The 20,672-nt window shown below is 43.2% G+C and overlaps 1 protein-coding gene across 2 annotated transcripts; it reads left to right on the top strand.

The window, feature by feature from the left end:
* The first annotated feature begins 12,302 nt into the window (after positions 1-12,302).
* LOC108294717 (spermatogenesis-associated protein 31A5) lies at positions 12,303-19,402 on the top strand. Of its 2 annotated transcripts, XM_017516635.2 has the most exons (4): positions 12,303-12,874; positions 14,098-14,155; positions 14,711-14,771; positions 15,501-19,402. In XM_017516635.2, the coding sequence occupies exons 1-4, from the start codon at positions 12,644-12,646 to the stop codon at positions 19,249-19,251; spliced, it is 4,101 nt and encodes a 1,366-aa protein (XP_017372124.1). In that variant the 5' UTR covers positions 12,303-12,643; the 3' UTR covers positions 19,252-19,402. The 2 variants fall into 2 exon arrangements, 1 of the variants encoding a protein (XP_017372124.1); XR_005198020.1 differs by lacking the exons at positions 12,303-12,874; positions 15,501-19,402 and having other exon boundaries at positions 14,073-14,251; positions 14,711-14,781.
* Positions 19,403-20,672: the final 1,270 nt, after the last annotated feature.

Raw genomic sequence — 20,672 nt, 5'->3', positions numbered from 1 at the left:
AAAAAAAAAAAAAAAAAAACAAGAGAAAGACAAGAGTACCATTATCACTAAACTGCTTCCAAAGCTTATATGGAAAAGAAAAGGGCCAAATACAACTAGGAATAACTAAGACAATCCCTTAGAAGAATAAAGTGTTTGAGGGTGGGAGATGGAGCGTATGTGAGTCTGTCACATATCAGATTTACTGAAAAGTAATAATTAAAACAGTACAAATTGCGACTGCGAAAGTCTATGCTTATGTGAAATCTTGATGTATGCCCTAGATAACATTACAGAACAGTCAGAAAGGGTCTATAAAATCCATGGTATGAGCTATTGGTGTCCATATGGGAAAATATCAGAATGGATCTGCAGCCCAAAAATAGATCCCTATCACACAAAGGCCAGATATAAATGGACAAAGGTCTTAAATCTGAGATGCAAATATTTAAAAATCTTTTAGAAGAAAATATAGGAGGATAACTTATTTCATGCCACACCTACTATGTGTACTTTGAACAATGCAAGTGTTGTATATGAATATAGTATGTAAATGTACAAGCCTCTAAACAGTATATACCTGCTTGCTACTTTACAGACAGGAAACACTGGGAGTGGGAGCATGAGAGGAAACCCTAGGCCATTCTAGTTTCAGACTGCTGCTCCTGCCCACCTTCAGTTCCAGTACTCCCTTCCCCATTCTCTATCCAGATCCTCCATTCGAGGCACTGCCTTTTACAACAGTTCAAGCCTGAGGCACCCATGGAGAAGCCCTCTTTCCCCTACTGCTGGGCTCTCATGTCTCCTTCCTTTTCTTCCTGAAAAACAGTTTTCTCTGCCAGTGGCTCCTCATGTTTCACTCTCTCTAAAGCACGCAGAAGCCCGGTTCCCTCCTCTGCTTTATCAAATGTGCTGCTGTGAGTTCTACTAATGACTTCCTGGACGACAAATTCTAAGGACCAGTTAGCATTGCTCCCCTTTACATAGTGTAAAATGTTTACCACATGACATACTTGATGAATACAATTTTATAATTGTTAAGCTACATATACATACTATGTCTGTCTTGTTTTCAAGTGATTCTCCTGTCTCAGCCTCCTGAGTAGCTGGAATTACAGGCATCCGCCACCACACCTGGCTAATTTTGCATTTTTTACTAGAGACGGGGTTTCTCCATGTTGGTCAGGCTGGTCTTGAACTCCTGACCTCAGGTGATCTGCCTGCCTCGGCCTCCCAAAGTGCCTGCCTTGGACTCCCAAAGGTCCGCTGCAATCGTCTGAGTTCCTAATTTATTTGCATATTAACTTCTTATCAGATGTATAGTTTGTAAATATTTTCTCCAATTATTTAGGTTGTCTTCTCATTGTATTGATTGTCTCCTTTGCTTAATTTGATTTAGTCCCATTTGTCTATTTGTGCTTTTGTTGTTTATACTTTTGGTGTCAAATCTAAAAACTTATTACCAATACCGATGTTAAGCAGCTTTTCCCCTATGTTTATGTCTGAGAGTTTTACAATGCTGGCCCTATGTTGAGGTCTTTCATTTATTTTGAGTCAATTTTTTTATGTAGGGTGAGATAAGGGTTCAGTTTCATTCTTCTGCATGTGGATATCCAGTTTTCCCAACATCATTTATTAAAGAGACTAAACTTTTATCATTGTGTATCCTTGGCACCAATGCTGAAAATCAAATGTTTGTAAAGGCATGGATTTATTTCTGTGCTCTCTATTCTGTTCCCTAGGTCTACATGTCTGTTTTTATGCCAGTACCATACTATTTTGATTACTATAGCTTTATAATTTAGCTTGGAATAAAGTAATGTGATATTTCCACTTTTGTTTTTTCTGCTCAAGGGTATTTTGACTGTTTGGGATCTTTTGTGGTTGCCTACAAATTTTAAAATTGCATTTTTCCATTTCTTTGAAAAATGTCATTGAAATTTTGATAGGGGTTGTGTTATATCTGCAGATCACTCTGAGTAATAGAGATATGTGTCTTCTTCAAATTCTTTCATTAGTGTTTCATAGTCTTTGGTATGTAGAAATTTTACTTTCTTATTTAAATTTATTCCTAAGTAGTTAATTTCTGATGCTATTGTAAATGAGATTGTTTTCTTAATTTCTTCTGGGATAGTTCACTGTTAATGTATAGAAATGCAACAGGTTTTTTTAATGTTAATTATGTGTCCTGCAAATTTACTGAATTTATTTCTTAATTTTAACAGTTTTTAATTGGAGTCTTGGAATTTTCTCTATATAAGATCATGTCATCTTCAAACAGAGACGCTTTCACTTCTTTTACAATTTGGATGACTTTTATTTCTTTTTCTTACCTAATTGCTCTGGTTAGGACTTCCAGACATTTTCAAAAAGCCCCCAAAATAATCTAAGGGAGTCCATTGTCACCAGACCTGCCTTATAAGAAATCCTAAAGGGAGTTCTTCAAACTGAAATGAAATAAGACTAATTAGTATCATGAAACCATATGTAGTTGTAAAAAATCACTGGTAAAAGTAAGTATACAGTCAAATTCAAAATGCTCTAATACTGTAATGATGGAGTGTATCACTTTAGCTTTTAAAATGTTAAAGACAAAAATATTACAAATAAATATAACTACAAAATACACAAAGAAATAAACTCTGACATCAAAAAATCATGATAATCACAAAGACAAAACATGTAATAGATACACAAATGAGAATTTTACCACATGTTTAAAAAAGAATTAATACAAAGACACAGAAAAGAACCAAAGCATATCACCATAGGAAGTGATCAAAATAATCAAATCATACACAGCAAGCGAGAAATAAAATAATGAAGAAACTACAAAACACCTGTCAATAGTTACTTAAAATATCAGTGAACTAAGTTAGTGAAACAAAAGACACAGAGTGGCTGAATGGACAATAAAACAAGAACCAAATATATGCTGCCTCTAAGAGACTCACTTCACCCTTAAAGAAACACATAGACTGAAAGTAAAGAGAGGAAACAAAAAAGAGCATGAGTAGTTATTCTTACAACAAACAAAATAGACTTTGAGTCAAAAACTGTAACAAGAGATAAAGAAAGTCATTGTAGAATGATACAAGGGTCAATTCATCAAGAGGATATAACTATTGCAAATATATATTCTCCCAACACTGGAGCACCTTAAAGCAAATATTAACAAATCTGAAGAGCGGATTAGACAACAATAATAAAATAACCATAGAGGACTTCCATATCCTACTTTCAACAATGGATTGGTCATTCAGACAGATGATCAGTAAGGAAACAGCTGACTTGAACTACACTATAGATCAAATGGACCAGACATATACAAGACATTCCTTTCCAAAACAGCAAAGTACACACTCTTCTCAAGGACACACAGTACATTGTCCAAGATAGGTCATAGGTTAGGCAAGAAAACAAGTCTTAGCAAATTTTAAGAAGATTGAAGTCTTATCAAATATTCTTTCTGACCACATTGGCATGAAACTGAAAATCAGAAACAGGAGAAAAATTAGAAAAGTGACAAATATGTGGAAATCAACCAACACATTCCTGAACAACCAATAGATCAAAGAAAACATCAAAAAAGAAAGAAAATATCTTGAGACTAAAATGAAAGCACGACATCCTAAAACTTATGAGATACAGCAAAAGCCATTCTAAGAGGGAGGTTTATACAGATAAGTGTTAAATGAAGAAAAAAGATCTCAAATAAACAATAAGTCTCAAAGAAATAGAAAAAAGAACAAATCAAGCCCCAAATTAGAAGGAAGGAAGGAAATAACAAAGATCATAGCAGAAATAAATAGACTAGAAAAACAATATAAAAGATCAATGAAATGGAGAGCTGATTCTTTGAAAAGATAACACAAATTGACCAGCCTTTCACTAGGCTATGAAAAAAGAGAGAAATCTCAAATAAATAAAATTAGAACAAAAAAGGAGATAATAAAATTGATACCATAGAAATACAAATAATAGTAGTCCAAACAATTATGTGCCAACAAAGTGTTTAACCTGGAATAGAGAAATTTCTAGAAGCACATATCCATTAAGACTGAAACATGAAGAAATGGAAAATCAAAACAGATGAACAATGAGCAAAAATATTGAGTCAGTAGTCAAAAAGCCCCTAACAAAGGAAAGTCCATGACCACCTAGCTTTAGTGGAGAATTCTAGCAAATGTTTAAAGAAGAATTAATACCATTCCTTCACAACCCTTCCAAAAGTTGAAGAGAAGGGAACACTTCCAAACATTTTTTTGTAAGGCCAGCATTACCCTGATAACAAAGACAGAAAAGGACACTACAAGGAGGACAGATTTTTTTGTAAGGTGCAAATGATGTATTCCTGGATTTGAAAATACAGGATTTGTTTGTAAAAAGAGTTGTATATGGATAGGTGGATGCATATTGATGTGTGCATGCATACATATACAAGCTTACCTTGTTTTACTGTACGTTACTTTATTATACTTCCTGAATACAGCATTTTTTACAGATTGAAGGTTAGTGGCAACCCTTTATCAAGCAAGTTTACCTGTGTCACTTTTCTGGTAGCATGTGCTCATTTTGTATCTCTATGTTACATTCTTATAATTCTTGCAATATTTCAAATGTTTTGTTATTATTGTATCTATTATGGTGATCTGTCATCATTGATCTTTGTTATTACTATCATCATTGTTCTGGGGCATCACAAACCATTCTAAAAAAGACAATGAGCTAAATTGATACATACGTGTGTCCAGATGGCTCCATTGATCTGCCCTTCATCTGTCTCCCCTTCTCCTCAGGTCCCCCTGTTTTCTGAGACATGGAAATATTGAAATTAGACCAGTTAATAACTCTACAAAGGCCTCTATGTGTTCAAGTGACAGTAAGAGTCTCACATCCCTTATTAAAATCAAAAGCAAGAAATGATTAAAATGAGTGAGGAAGGCATGTTAAAAGCCAAGATAGGCCAAAGGCTAGGCTTCCTGCACCAAACAGCCAAGCTGTGCATGAAAAGATAAAGTTCTTGAAGGAAATTAAAAATGTTACTCCAATGAACACATGAGTGATATGAAAGTGAAACATACTTATTGCTGATATGAAGAAAGTTTGAGTTGTTTCGCTAGGAGATCAAACCAACCACAACATTTTCTTAAGCCAAAGGCTAATCCAGAGCAAGGCCCTAACTCTCCTGAATTCTCTGAAGGCTGAGAGAGGTTAAGAAGCTACAGAAATAAAGTTTGAAGCTAGCAGAGATTGGTTCATGAGGTTTAAGAAAAAAAGTTGTCTCCATAAGATAAAAGTGCAAGGAAAAGCAGCAAGTGCTGATGTAAATGTTGCGGCAAGTCATCCTAAGATCTGGCTAAGATAAGCAACAAAGGTGGCTACACTAAACAAAGGTTTTATTGCAGATAAAACAGCCTTATATTGGAAGAAGATGTCATCTGGGACTTTCATAGCCAGGTAGCAAAATAAATGCCTGGCTTCAAAGCTTCAAAGAACAGGATGACTCTTTCATTAAGGGCTTAAGTTGAAGCCAAAGCTCATTTGCCATTCTGAAAATTCTAGGGCCCTTGAGAACTATGCTACACCTACTCTGCCTGTGCTCTATAAATGGGACAAAGCCTAAATGACAGCACAGCTGTTTACCACATGAATATTTTAAGCTCACCACTGAGAACTACTGCTTTAAAAAAAGATCCCTTTCACAATATTATTGTTCATTGACAATTCACCTGGTCACCCAAGAGAACTACAATGAAATTAATGCCGTTTGCATGCCTGCTAATACAACACCCATTCTGCAGCTTGTGGGTCAATGAGTAATTTAGACTTTCAAGGCTTATTACCTGAGAAATACATTTCATAAGGCTATAGCCACCATGTATAGTTCCTTCATATATCTGGGCAAAGTAAGTTGAAAATCTTCTACAAAGCATTCACTATTCTAGAAGCATTTGAAATTCATGGGAGGTGGTTAAAATTAAGAACATTTATGATTCATGGGAGGAGGTCAAAATGTCAACATTAAAGGAATTTGGTAGAAGTTGATTCCAATCCTCATGGATGACCCTGAGGGTTTAAGACTTCATTTGAAGAAGTAACTGCAGATGTGGTGGAAATAGCAGGAGAACTAAGATTAAAAGATGTGAAGAGAACTTAAAATGTGGCTGAATTGCTGAAATCTCATGATAAAACTTTAACAAATGTGAAGGTGCTTCTTATGGATGAGCAAAGAAAGTGGTTTCTTGGATAGAATCTGCTCCAGGTGTAGATGCTGTGAACATTGCTGAACTGACAACATAATATTTAGAAAATTCCATAAACTTAGTGGAAAATTCCATAAACTCAAGTGGCAGGGCTTAAGAGGATTGTCTCTGATTGAAGGAAGTTCTACTGTGGGTAAAATGCTATCAAACAGCATTGCATGCTACAGAAGATGAAAGAAACAGGGGCTCCCGTCAGCAGCCACTTGGGCAGGTACTGCGCTGCAGTTTTTGCATACTCTGGCATCTCCCAGAACTCCAGTGAGGCAGGAGATCCATCAACTCCCATGGGAAGTGGGCTGAAGCTAGCGAGCCAAGCGGTCTCACTCAGCAGGTCCCACTCCCATGGAACCCTGCAAGCTAAGACCCACTGGCATGGAATCCCCACTGACTAGCACAGCATCCTGGAGTCTGTCTAAGAAGACCAAGTTCCTGGGGGGAGGGGCCAACCGCCATTACTGCAGGTCAAAATGAAGGAAAAAATGTTAAGGACAGCCAGAGAGAAAGGCTAGGTCACCTACAAAGGGAAGCCCATCAGACTAACAGCGGACCTCTCAGTGGAAACCCTACAAGCTAGAAAAGATTGGGGGCCAATATTCAACATTCTTAAAGAAAAGAATTTCCAACCCAGAATTTCATATCTGGCCAAACTAAGCTTCATAAGCAAAGGAGAAATAAAATCCTTTTCAGACAAGCAAATGCTAAAGGATTTTGTCACCACCGGGCCTGTCCTGCAAGAACTCCTGAAGAAACAACTAAATATGGAAAGGAAAAACCATCACTCACCCCTACAAAAACACACTAAAATACACAGACCGAAAACCCTATGAAGCAACTAAATTAACAAGTCTGCAAAATTAACTGGCCAGCATCATAATGACAGGAGCAAAATCAAACATAACAACATTAACCTTAAATGTAAATGAGCTAAATGCCACAATTAAAAAACACAGAATGGCAAGCCAGATAAAAAGATAAGCCCCATGAGTATGCTGTATTCAAGAGACATGTCTCACATGCAGAGACACACATAGGCTCAAAATATGGAAATGGAGGAAAATTTATCAAGCAAATGGAAAGCAGAAAAAAATCAGGCATTGCAATCATAGTTTCTGATAAAACAGACTTTAAACCAACAAAGATTTTAAAAAGACAAAAAGGGAATTATATAATGGTAAAGGGTTCAATTCAACAAGAGAACTAACTAACCTAAATATATACGCACCCAATACAGGAGCACCTAGATTCATAAAACAAGTTCATAAAGACTTACAAAGAGACTTAGACCCCCACACAATAATAGTGGGAGACTTTCATAGTGCACTGTCAATATTAGACAAATCATTGAGACAGAAAATTAACAAAGATATTCAGGACTTGAACTCAGCCCTGGATCAAGTAGACCTGATAGATATCTACAGAGCTCTCCACCCTAAAACAACAGAATAAACATTTTTCTCAGTGCCACATGGCACTTACTATAAAACTGATCATATCGTTGGAAGTTAAACACTTCTGAGCAAATGCAAAAGAACTGAAATCATAACAGTCTCTCAGTCCAAAGCTCAAATTAGAATTCAAGACTAAGAAACTCTCAGAGCCACACAACTACATGGAAATTGAATGGCCTGCTCCTGAAGAACTTCTTGGTAAATAATAAAACTAAAGCAGAAATCAAGAAGTTTGTTGAAACTAATGAGAACAAAGAGACAACATAACAGAATCTCTGGGACACAGCTAAATCGGTATTAAGAGGGAAATTTATTGCACTAAACGCTCACATCAAAAAGCTAGAAGGATCTCAAATCAACGTCTTAACATCACAACTAAAAGAACTAAAGAACCAAGAGCAAACAAACCCCAGAGCTAGCAGAAGACAAGAAATAACCAAACTCAGAACAGAACTGAAGGAGATAGACACATGAAAAACCCCTTTAAAAATCAACAAATCAAAGGGCTGGTTAAAAAAAAAAAAAAAGAAATCAATAAGATAGACCACTAGCTAGACTGATAAAGAAAACAAGAGAGAAGATTCAAATAAACACAATCAGAAAAGATAAGGGGGATACCACCACTGACCCCACAGAAATACAAACTACCATCAGAGGACACTATAAACCCCTCTATCCAAATGAACTAGAACATCTAGATGAAATGGATAAATTCCTGGACGCATACACCCTCCCAAGACTGAACCAGGAAGAAGTTGCATCCCTGAATAGGCCAATTACAAGTTCTGAAATTGAGGCAGTAGTAAATAGCCTACCAGCCAAATAAAAAAAAAAGGATTTACAGTTGATTTCTACCAGAGGTACAAAGAAAAGCTGGTACTTTTTCTTCTGAAACTATTCCAAACAATTGAAAAAGAGGGACTTCTCCCTAACCCACATTATGAGGCCCCGCATCATCCTGATACCAAAACCTGTAAAAGATTAAAAAAAAAGAGAGAGAAAGAAAAGAAAGAAAACTTTAGGCCAATATCCCTCATGAACATCGATGCAAAAATACTCAATAAAATACTGGCAAACTGAATCCAAAAAGCCTATCCATCGTGATCAGGTCAGCTTAATCCCCAGCATGCAATGCTGATTCAATATATGCAAACCAATAAATGTAATTCATCACATAAACAGAACTAAAGACAAAAAACATATATTATCTCAATAGATGCAGAAAAGGCCTTCAATAAAATTCAACAGCCTTTTATGTTAAAAACTCTCATTAAAATAGTTATGGAAGGAACATACCTCAAAATGATAAGCCATTTACAACAAACCCACAGCCAATATCATACTGAATGGTCAAAAGCTGGAAGCATTCCCCTTGAAAACTGGCACAAGACAAGGATGCCTTCTCTCATCACTCTTACTCAACATAGTATTGAAAGTTCTGGCCAGGGAAATCAGGCAGAAGAAAGAAATAAAGGATATTCAAACAGGAAGAAAGGAAGTCAAATTGTCTTTCTTTAAAGATGACACGATCCTGTATCTAGAAAACCCCATCAATTCAGCCCAAAAGCTTCTTAAACTGATAAGCAACTTCAGCAAAGTCTCAGGATACAAAATCAATGTGCAAAAATCACAAGCATTCCTACAACAACAGACAAGCAGAGAGCCAAATCACGAATGAACTCCCATTTACAATTGCCACAAAAAGAATAAAATACCTAGGAAGACAGTTTACAATGGACATGAGGACCTCTTCAAGGAGAGCTACAAACCACTGCTCAAGGACATCAGAAAGGACACAAACAGATGGGAAAAACATGCCATGCTCATGAGTAGGAAGAGTCAATATTGTGAAAATGGCGATATTGCCCAAAGCAATGTACAGATTCAATGCTATTCCCATTAATCTGCCATTGACATTATTCACAGAATTAGAAAGAACTATGTTAAAAGGCATACAAAACCAAAAAATAAAAATAAAAAGCTCATATAACCAGGACTGTCCTAAGCAAAAAGAACAAAACTAAAGGCATCATGTTACCCTGCTTCACACTATACTACAAGCCTAACCAAAACAGCATAATATCGGTACAAAATCAGGCACACAGACCAATGGAACATAACAGGAAACTCAGAAAAAAACCCGCACATTTACAATCATCTGATCTTTAACAAACCTGACAAAAATAAGCAATGGGGAAAGGATTCCGTATTTAATGAATGGTGCTGGGAGAAATGGCTAGTCATATGCAGAAAATTGAGGAAGGGCCCCTTCCTTACACTTTATAGAAAAATTAACTCAAGGTGAATTATACTTAAATTAAAACCCAAAACTATAAAAATGCTAAAAGAAAATCTAGGCAATACCATTCAGGACATAGACATGGGCAAAGACTTTATGATGAAAGTACCAAAAGCAATTGCAACAAAAGCAAAAATTGACAAATGGGATCAAATTAAACTAAGGAGCTTCTGCACAGCAAAAGAAGCTATCATCAGAGCAAACAGACAACCTACAGAATGGGAGAAAAATTTTGCAATCTATCTGACAAAGGTCTAAAATCCAGAATCTACAAGGAACTTAAGCAAATTTACAAAAAAAAAGCAACACCATTAAAAGATGGCAAAGGGCATGAACAGACACTTCCCAAAGGAGAGGCCAGGTGCAGTGGTTCATGCCTGTTGTTTCAGCACTTTGGGAGGTCAAGGTAGATGGATCACTTAAGGTCAGGAGTTTAAGACCAGCCTTGCCAACATGGTGAAACCCCATCTCTACTGAAAATACAAAAATTAAGCCGAGCATGGTGGCTTATGCCTGTAATTCCAGCACTTTGAGAGGCCATGGCGAGCAGATCACGAGGTCAGATCAAAACCATCCTGGTCAACATGGTGAAACCCTGTTTTTACTAAAATACAAAAAATTAGCTGGGCATGGTGGCCCACACCTGTAGTCTCAGGTACTCGGGAAGCTGAGGCAGATTAATCACTTGAACCTGGGTGGCTGAGGGTGCAGTGAGCCGAGATTGTGCCACTGCACTCCAGCTTGGTGACAGAGAAAGACTCAGTCTCAAAAAAACAAAAATTAGCCAGGCATGATGGCAGATACCTGTAATCCTAGCTACTCAGGAGGCTGAGGCAGGATAATTGCTTGAACCCAGGAGGCAGAGGTTGCAGTGAGCCAAGATCTCACCACTGCATTTCAGCCTGGGCAACAGAACAAGACTCCATCTCCCTCCCTCTCTCTCTCTCTCTCTCTCTCTCTCTCTCACACACACACACACACACAAAGATATACATGCAGCTAACAAATATATTATAAAAAGCTCACCATCACTGATGATTAGAGAAATGCAAATCCAAACCACAATGAGATACCATTTCACACCAGCCAGAATGGCAATTATTAAAAAGTCAAGAAACAATGGATACTGGTAAGGAGAAACAGGAATGCTTTTACACCATTGGTGGGAATGTAAATTAGTTCAGCACTGTGAAAGACAGTGTGGCAATTCCTCAAAGATTTAGAACCAGAAATACCATTTGACCCAGCAATCCCGTTACTGTGTATAATGGTATTCATACCATTATATTATACATATATAATTATATATATAATTATGTTACATATAAAATAAATATATAATTATATATTACATATTATATATCATATATATTAACATATATATTACAGCTGATTAATATATTCTAGCTAATGCATATATATTATATATTATTCAAGATAATGCATGTATAATATATTACATATAATATATATTATACATGCATTAGCTAGAATATATTAATCAACTATAATATATATTATATATTAATATATTATATATAATGTTATTTATATCATTATTATATATTCAAAGGAATATAAATCATTCTATTACAAAAATACATGCACGTGTATGTTCATTGCAGCACTGTTCACAACAGCAAAGACATGGAATCAACCCAAATGCTCATCGATGGTAGACTGGATAAAGAAAATGTGGTATATATACACCATGGAATACCATGCAGCCGTGAAAATGAATCAGATCATGTCTTTTTCAGACTTGTAGATGAAGCTGGAAGCCACTATCCTCAGCAAACTAACACAGGGACAGAAAAGCAAATACTACATGTTCTCACTTATAAGTGGGAGCTGAACAACGAGACCATGTGGACACAGGGAGGAGAACAACAGGCACTGGCACCTGTTGGGGGAGGGCCGGTGGTAGGGAGAGCATCAGGAAAAATGGCTAATGCATGCGGAGAGTGCCTAGGTGATGGGCTGATAGATACAGCAAACTACCATGGTACACATTTACCTGTGCAAGAAAACTGACTGTCCTGCACATGTACCCCAGGACTATAAAGAAAATAAACACATAAATAAAATTAAAAAAAAAATTTTTAATTATCTTAGTTGTATGTGGGTAGGTCCCTTTGATTGAAAGTGAAATGGAAAAAATAAAAAAAAAAACAAACCTTACTATTCCAAATTTACAAAACTAAGCGAGAGTAAAACAAATTTACATTTTGTCCCTGGATCGATATAAGACAAAAATTTGTGTGGGAAAGCTGGAGTTGAGGATGAATGAGATTCTGAGAATATAAATCCCCAGTACATAGCCAAAGTTTCAGAGTCAACTTCAGATTTTCAAGGATTATAAAATAGATAACCTCATACCACCGTCTCCAACAGATAAAAGGAACCAGATAGTATCTGTGTTCCAGGGAAAAAGAACAGAAAACTGGCTGAGTTCTGTCACTGACAAAACGTACTGGGAAGGAGGAATCTGGAAGGTGGGAGGGTGGAGGGATCCCGGGCTTGCGGGACGGGGATGGGGCTGTGCTTCAGCCTCCCCCCTCACTGCCCCTCCCCCATCAGGAGCCCTTTGTGATGTGAAGTCCCCAGCTCTGTGACACAGGCCTGGGCCCCAGTCCCTAGTCTCCAAGAGAATGCCCAGAGCTCAGTTGCTTGAAGGCAGCATACCTATTCAAATGGAGAATATTCCGTTTCCTCTAAAATTTCTCAGTGATTCGTGGATAAACACCCCCAGCTCCACGCCATGGGTGTTGGATATCTTCCTCACCCTGGTATTTGCCGGGGGGTTCTTTTTCCTATTACTCCCCTACCTCTCTTGCTTCCTTTGTGATCCACCCTCACCATCTCCTGGGAAGAAGAGAATGGTAAGGAGCCCTCAGGCTGGACCCACACAGCACGATTCTCTCCTTTCTTTCTATTATTAGCTCTACTTTTCCAAATCCAGTGGAGAGGCTTCCGCAATGGGAAGTGTCAAAGGAGAGACCAGAACATGGTCCTTCCAGGGAGAGGCAGAGCAGCCAGGGGTTGGTAGGGACTGGGATTTCCATCCCAAGCTCTCAGTCCATCTGTGGGGGAGCACAGGAGGCGTCAGGGCAAAACCAAACCCCCGGACTCAGTGGTGAGGACCAGTCAGGAGATGGGGGAGGTCTCTGTGGGAGGGCGCTCATCATAAGCGCCTTCCTTGTGCAGGTAGTTGGGGGCCCAGCCTCGTCTGTGATGACCTCGTCTGGGGTGATCTGGGGGCTGTGCCGAGCCGGAGGGCCTCCCACCAGGGCCTGGAGTCTCCTCTGATCTCCTGGGAAGCAGAATCCTATCTGACAGCTCAGGTGTGCCCACAGGCCTTAGCCTGGGTGTTCGTCAAGTAGCGGAGCACCTCCACTGTTACTTATATTATATATTAATATAATATAGTTTATATATGAAATATATATAAAATATATATATATATATATATTTATATATATATAGGTGGGGTGTTTTATTGTTTGTTTGTTTTTTGAGACAGAGTCTCACTCTTACCGCCCTGGTGGAGTGCAGTGGTGATCTCGGCTCACTGCAGCGTCTGCTTCCCAGGTTCAAGCAGTTCTCCTGCCTCAGCCTCTGGAGTAGCTGAGATTACAGGCACACAGCACCACACCCGGCTAATTTTTGTTATTTTTAGTAGAGACAGGGTTTCACTATGCTGGCCAGGCTGGTCTAAAACTTCTGATCTCAGGTGATCCACCCTTCTTGGCTTTCCCAAACGATCAGATTACAGGCGTGAGCCACCGCGTCTGGCCCCCTCTTCGTGTTTTTCTAAGAAGAAAAGCAGTTTATCATCCACTTAAACATGAGTGGGAGGAAGCACACCGCTCCCTGAGCAAGACGAGAGAGCTGTGCGGTTCGAGAGCGCTGCGCGCTGCGGCTGCGCTGGGGGCAGACAGCGAGAGCCGGTCTCAGCCCCTCGCCCTTTCTTGTCTCCTAGGGTCATCTTCTCTCCCAAGGTCATCTCTCTCTGGGTCATCTTCTCTCCCAGGGTCATCTTCTGTCCCAGGGTCATCTTCTCTCGCCGGGTCATCTTCTGTCCCAGTGTCAACTTATCTCCCAGTGTCGAGGTCAGCGGAGGGGGAGGCCCAAAGGCAGGAAGAAAAACAACAGTCTGAAAGGTAAGGCTCTGCCGGGGCACACTAGAGTTCATTTGATCTCATCTGTCCCCGGGGAGAGGTGACTCTGTCTGAGGAAGTCAATTGAAGAAGCCTGAGGTGGGGCCTCCTAGGAAGCAAATCAGAACCCTGGGTTCAGAATTCTGTGCTGGCATGAAACCATGGTGGGCCAAGGACTGGGTGTTCCCCAGCAGGGCACAGTGTAGGGGGAGGAGACCAATGCCTGTCTGAATCAGGAGGGGGGTGAGGGGCCTGTGGACAGCTGTTCAACTCTGCTAAGGCTGATTCCTCTTTGAGACCACCCCAGTCCTTTCTCCCCACAGGGCAGCTGTGAGGACTACGGGGCTGGGGGGTCTGTGTGTGGAAGCCCTTTGTGGAGAACAAAGCCTTGCCCTCTGTGCCTCGCTATCACCGTCCAGGCCATGTGGCCTTGGACACAGACATGTGGTTTCCAGGGTCTGACTCCCCATGTGGTCTTCCCTAAAGAAACATCCACTCAGCCTCCTGTGAGGTCCCAGGCCCTGCCTCACTGCCCTAACCTGGTCTCCTGATTTCCAGCTTCTAGAGACCGCCTGACAGGCCTGGAGGGGACTCCGGACTTGTTTTCACAACTGCAGCGGTGAGGCCCTGCCCCTTCCCTGAGTCCTTCCTACTGGGGCTGGGATTCGTCCCCAGAACCTAACGGCAGCCTGGAGCTGACCTGGGATGGGAAGACCAGGAGGACAGAGGATGGGAGTAAAACACTGGAGCAAGGAGTAGGAGGAGAATTGGGGAGTATGGGTCAGCTCCGTGGAGGGGCATAGGAGGAGAATTGGGGAGTCTGGGTGTGGGGCGGTGGAGGGGCATAGGAGAATTGAGGAGTCAGGATGTGGGGCAGTGGAGGGGCATAGAAGGAAAACTGGGGAGTCAGGGTGTGGGGTGGTGGAGGGGCATAGAAGGAAAACTGGGGAGTCAGGGTGTGGGGCGGTGGAGGGGCATAGGAGAATTGGGGAGTCAGGGTGTGGGGCGGTAGAGGGGCATAGGAGAATGGGGAGTCAGGATGTGGGGAGGTGGAGGGGCATAGAAGAATTGGGGAGTCAGGATGTGGGGCGGTGGAGGGGCATAGGAGAATTGGGGAGTCAGGATGTGGGGCAGTGGAGGGGCATAGGAGAATGGGGAGTCAGGGTGTGGGGCGGTGGAGGGGCATGGAGGAGAATTGGGGAGTCAGGGTGTGGGGCGGTGGAGGGGCATAGGAGGAGAATTGGGGAGTCAGGGTGTGGGGCAGTGGAGGGGCCAGGGCCCAGGCACCCACTCTGCCCTATGGCCCTACCTGCTCCTGGCTGCAGCTTGTGCCTCCTGTTTCCTGCAGCATCCTGGGGCCGCATCCTAAGAAAGGTAAAGACTTTGGTCAGCTCTCTGGTCCCGATCCCCCAGACGAGGAGTGCAAAAGAGGACCTGATGGAGCCTCCCAGTCCCCTCAGGAGCCTCAGGAGCCGATGGAAGATACCGCTCCCGTGCTTACCCCATTAGCTTCCCTGGATCCTCAAACCCAGCATCCTTCGCCTCTGGGCTCCACCCCATCACCAAGCCCAATGGCCACCTCAGTCTCCCCTCTGAGTGCCTCCCAACCACCAGAACCTTCCCTTCCCCTGGAACACCCCTCACCCGAGCCACTTGCAGTTTTCCCTAACCCACCACACACCCCTGATCCTCTGGCCTGCTCTCTGCCTCCTCCGAAAGGCGTCATTGCTCCTCCCCTGCGGGACTCCACTCTGATGACTCCATCTCACTGTGACTCAGTGGCGCTTCCACTGGGCACCATCCATGAAAGCTCATCTCCGTGTGAGGATTTGGCGACTTCTGGCCCAGGCATCTCAGGCCTTGGCGACTCAAGCAGTCATGTCTCTGTGTCTGCCTTCTGGTGTCAGGAAACTACCAGAACCTGGTGCATCTTCAACTCATCAGTCCAGCAAGATCATCTTTCCTGCTACCCACCAGAAACCTCGTCCTCTGGTGACCCCACAAACAGTCAGATGGAAGCTGGTAGCCCCTTTTTGCTCAGCTCTGATGGCCAGAATGTTGTGGGGATGCAAGTCACAGAAAGAGCCAGGATCAACATTTGGGAGGAAGAAGAAAAAGATGGATCATTTCCAAAGCAAATGAACACAGAAAAGCACTTGAATTCTTTGGGGAATTTGGTGAAATCATTGGATGCTGAGCAGGACACCACAACCCTAAAACCCGTCTGGAACACGGAAGACTTGAAACAGTCGTCCAGTCCTCAGAAGCTCTCAGATCCTAGAATCCTGAAGGAACATTTTCAGAAGAATTACAGCCAGCTTTTCTGGGGCCTCCCCTCTCTGCACAGCGAATCCCTGGTGGCTAACGCCTGGGTGTCTGAGAGATCTTGTACTTTACAGTCTCCTCCTTTCTTGTTCAATGGCATTCCCAATGTCCGCCCAGTTCAAACAGAGACTACAATGTCTCCACTGCTTTTCCAGGCCCAGCACCTGTCCCATCTGAGGCCTGAGTCCCAACCCTTTATTTCACCCACACCCCAATTCCAGCTGTCACCTATGGCTCAGGCGGAGGCTCAGGCCCGTCTTCAATCCTCTTTCCCAGTCCAATCTCCTGCTTTTGCATCCTCGATTAATAACTCTGGAGTAGCTTGCCCTGCGTCGCAGAATAAGGCGCAAGCTCTCACCTTACCTGAAATGCAGTGCCCTGAATGGTCTTCTAAACAACTAGAAGGTGGGTTGGCTTTACCCTCTAGGGCCCAAAAACCTCAGGACGTCTTTAGCGTCTCCACTCCTAACCTTCCCCAGGACAGCTTGACAGCAATCGTTCCTGAGAGCTTTCCAGTCAGTCCTGAACTCCGGAGGCAACTGGAGCAACACATTCAAAAGTGGCTCATTCAACACCGGAGCAACCTGGGAATGACCCAAGAGTCTCCGGATCTGATGCAGCCTCAGGAGAAATTGCCAGGGACAAGTCAGGCCGGGGGCAAACTCAGACCCTTGCAGTCCTCCATGTCCACGGGCGAAAGCAGCAAGGACATACAGAAGGTGATGTTCCAGCTAGAGAGGAATCCGTGCACACCTCTGGGGCAGACCCCGCAAAATCTAGCCAGGTGCATGGAAAGCTTCCCAGGGAACATTCTGGGGGCAGCCTCTGAGGAGTTGGAAAGAGACTTGAAGATGTCCTTGAGGAAAGACTCGGAAAGTGATCTATTAAGACGCACAGAGAGAAATTGTATAAAAAACATCCTGAAAGCCCATGTGGGCATGAAGTTAGGCCAGATCAATGAGGGGTTGATCCCCATTTGTGTGCGTCGATCCTGGCTTGCTGTCAACCAGGGTTTTTCTATGTCCAACACCCACATGAATACCAGCAATCTAGCACCCCTGAAAAGTGGGAGAGCCAGTGTGAACACATCCCAGGAGCTTTCCTTCCTCCATCCGTGCACTCAGCAGGTGCTGGGACACCATATTGTGAGGTTTTGGGCCAAACACAAGTGGAGCCTACCCCTCAGGGTCCTCAAGCCCATTAAGCTCTTTAAGCTGGAAAAAGTTTCATCCTTATCCCTGACACAGCTTGCTGGTCGCTCCTCAGCCACCTATGAATCTAAGTCTAGCTCAAAAGTTGAGAAAGCCGTATTCCTAAGAGAGTCACCACCCGCAGATCTGAGAAAGCAGGTGCTGACCAAAGCATCCATTCAGACGCCAGACAGTCTTCTGGTGTCTTCACCTACATTTACACAGTTCCAGATGGCCCCACAAGGGATCCCATCTTGGAATCCCCATGGGCCCTTGAAGCCTCCTCCAGCTGGACAGGAGGGCAGGTGGCCTTCTAAGCCCCTCACATGCAGCCTCACAGGCAGCGCCCAGCAGAGTGGGAGCTTAGGAGCCCAATCTTCAAGGACTGGAGAGACCATGGAGGCAGCGCCACAACCCAGCGTTCCCTTGGGAACCTTTCTGCTGGCAAACCTCCAAGGCACACGTAAGGATGTGAGTGGTTTAGAGGCTCCAGGGACCAGTAAAGGCTCTCAGCTCCCTGGAATGTCTGTCTCCCATGATCCAGAAGAGCTTTATCTTATGGGAGAGGTTGTTAGTGAATTTGAGCCCAGAATGGCCACCAAGTCAGAGACGCAGTCTCAAGTTTGTGGCGCCGTTGTGCTCCTTCCAGATGGTTTTACTGACATTCCCCTTGCTACAGAGAGTTTGGCTTCTCAAGTGCCCCACGGCTGTCTCCAGAGCATGCCTACTGGGAACATGCGGGCTTCCCAGGAGCTACGTGACCTTATGGAAGCCAGAAGGAGCAACCTGGGGCACAAGGAGCCCAAGAACCCGAAATGTCAAGGCTTATGCAAGAGCCAGAACCAGATGTTTACCCCTACTCACAAGAGTGAGAACCCAGTGAAGCCCAACTTTGAAAAACGTGAAGAGAGGCTTGAAGAACTGAGGACTCCCCAGCGTACCCCAGTCATGAAAACAGAAGAAACCCGACAGGATGAAGGCCTCCAGCTGTTGCCGTCCAAGAAACAGCCTCCTTCGATAAGCAACTTTGGAAAAGACATCAAACAATTTTTTCAGCGGGTCTTTTCAGTGAAAAAAAGCAATCCAGCACCAGTCACTGCCAAGAGCCAGAAAATAGTGAAAAACAAATCACATGCGTACAGCAGCTGTGCTGAAGCTGAGGGGCTCATGACAGCAGTTGGACAGATGCTGGAGGAAAAAATGACACTTTGCCGTGAGCATCATGCCTTGAAGGTCAATCAGCACAAACAGGAGTTCCAAGCCCCAGTCTGTGGGTTGCCCTGCAGCCACAGGCACCTCTTCCACCCGGAACACAGCAGAACGCTGGGCTATGCAGCCAGCAGTCAACAAGCCACTCTCAAGAGCCAGAGTTACCCCAACAGAGAGAGGCACATCAGAGATCAACAGCCCTTGAAAAGCGTCCGGTGCAACAATGAGCAATGGGGCCGGCGACATCTCCATCCCTTGCTCCCCAAGAAGGCTGTCTCCCCAGTCAGTGCCCCTCAGGGTGGACTGAAGACACCCGGTGCCTTTGGCCACCATCCCCACTGTCCAAAGCACTGTCTTCTTTGGGAAGGTATCTAATCTGGTCAATCACAAATTATTTTTTCAGCATTTCCTAGAGAAAAACAAGTCCCCAAGAAAAGAAATCACTCTATGTAAAGAAAAAATATTTTCTCTCATGTTCTTACACCCAGAACATTTAATGTTCCACAATAAATAAATATCGCTTTTTTCCCCCCATAAACGGGTAATGGCTTTTATTTGTGTCGTGCTTGGTGTGGGCTTGTTTTCTAGAAGTGACAGGATGTGGAGGGATTCTGAGAGTGGTGTTGTAAGCCCACCTTCATCCTGAGTTCCTTCACTGAGACTTACGTTTCCAAAATACTGTCTTTACACAAACAACAAAAAATTCTAAAAACAAGATGAGAAAACCTACGAAGATCCCACTCAGGGACATGGTTCAACCCATCTTTCTACTACTTACTCTCTACCTCAAACTTTATGCAGCGGTAGGAAGAAAGTGTGCAGAGACGTCATAGGACTGAATACCTCCATGCAGGCTCCAGGAACTGCCACAGTCAAGTAGCTTCATGTGTCACAAAATAGTGGAAGCTCGGGTGGGAGAGTGTGGGCCCCGAGTTCAGAAGCCAGGGAAGTCTTGACCCTGGATATCCTGGTGGAGAGCAGATAATGCCTGCCCTTGGGAAGCCCCTTCTCTCCCTTGCAAAGGCTGGGATGGAGATGGGCCCTCTTAGCCCAGCCTGCATACAAAGCACAGAGTCCCCATCCCGCTGCCTCTCCCTTTCTTGCACTCTGGAGTGGTGGTGGGGACAGACCTTCCAGCACTGTGGATGTAAAGGTGGGGGGCGGGGGGAGCCTTTATGGAGGCTGCTGAGGACCGTGAGCTCCCCTGCCCGAAATGAGTGAATGACTCTGCTCCTGGGTCACCTGCCTTTGTCTGTCTCACCTATGTGTGTCTCAGCTTCAGAGAAGTAGTTCTGGGTGAATGGGGCGGGGCATGCCTGTGTGTGCAGAGGCTTCCGATGGTGGGGCTCTGTGGAACCACAGCAGGATGCAGACAAAGAACTGAAAAGGGGCAAAGTGGTGTGAGGGCTCCATAAGCGGTGGCATGACCTGGGAGCCTCTGACATTCCAACCCCTTCCACAGGCACAGAGGGGACTATGGCTCATCCTGGCCCCACCCCAGGGTCTGTCCCTGCTCCAGCTCCCAGACCACAGACCTAAAAACACATTTACCCCCAACACAGAGGGCCAGACTAGTGAGAAGACAAAGTGAATAAGGGAAGATGAATTTCTTAACATCTTTAATAAGCTTGCACATAGTAACCTATTTAATGTGTGTGTGTGTGTGTGTGTGTGTGTGTGTGATAGAGTTTCACTCTTTTGCCCAGGCTGGAGTCAGTGGTATAATCTCGGTTCACTGCAACCTCCAGCCCCTGGGTTCAAGTGATTCTCCTGCCTCAGTTTCCCAAGTAGCTGAG

Source organism: Cebus imitator, unplaced genomic scaffold, assembly GCF_001604975.1.
Source record: "Cebus imitator isolate Cc_AM_T3 unplaced genomic scaffold, Cebus_imitator-1.0 Scaffold598, whole genome shotgun sequence".
Lineage (NCBI taxonomy): Eukaryota > Metazoa > Chordata > Mammalia > Primates > Cebidae > Cebus > Cebus imitator.
Note: the sequence above shows the minus strand (reverse complement) of the source record. Positions and strands in the feature narration are given on the sequence as shown.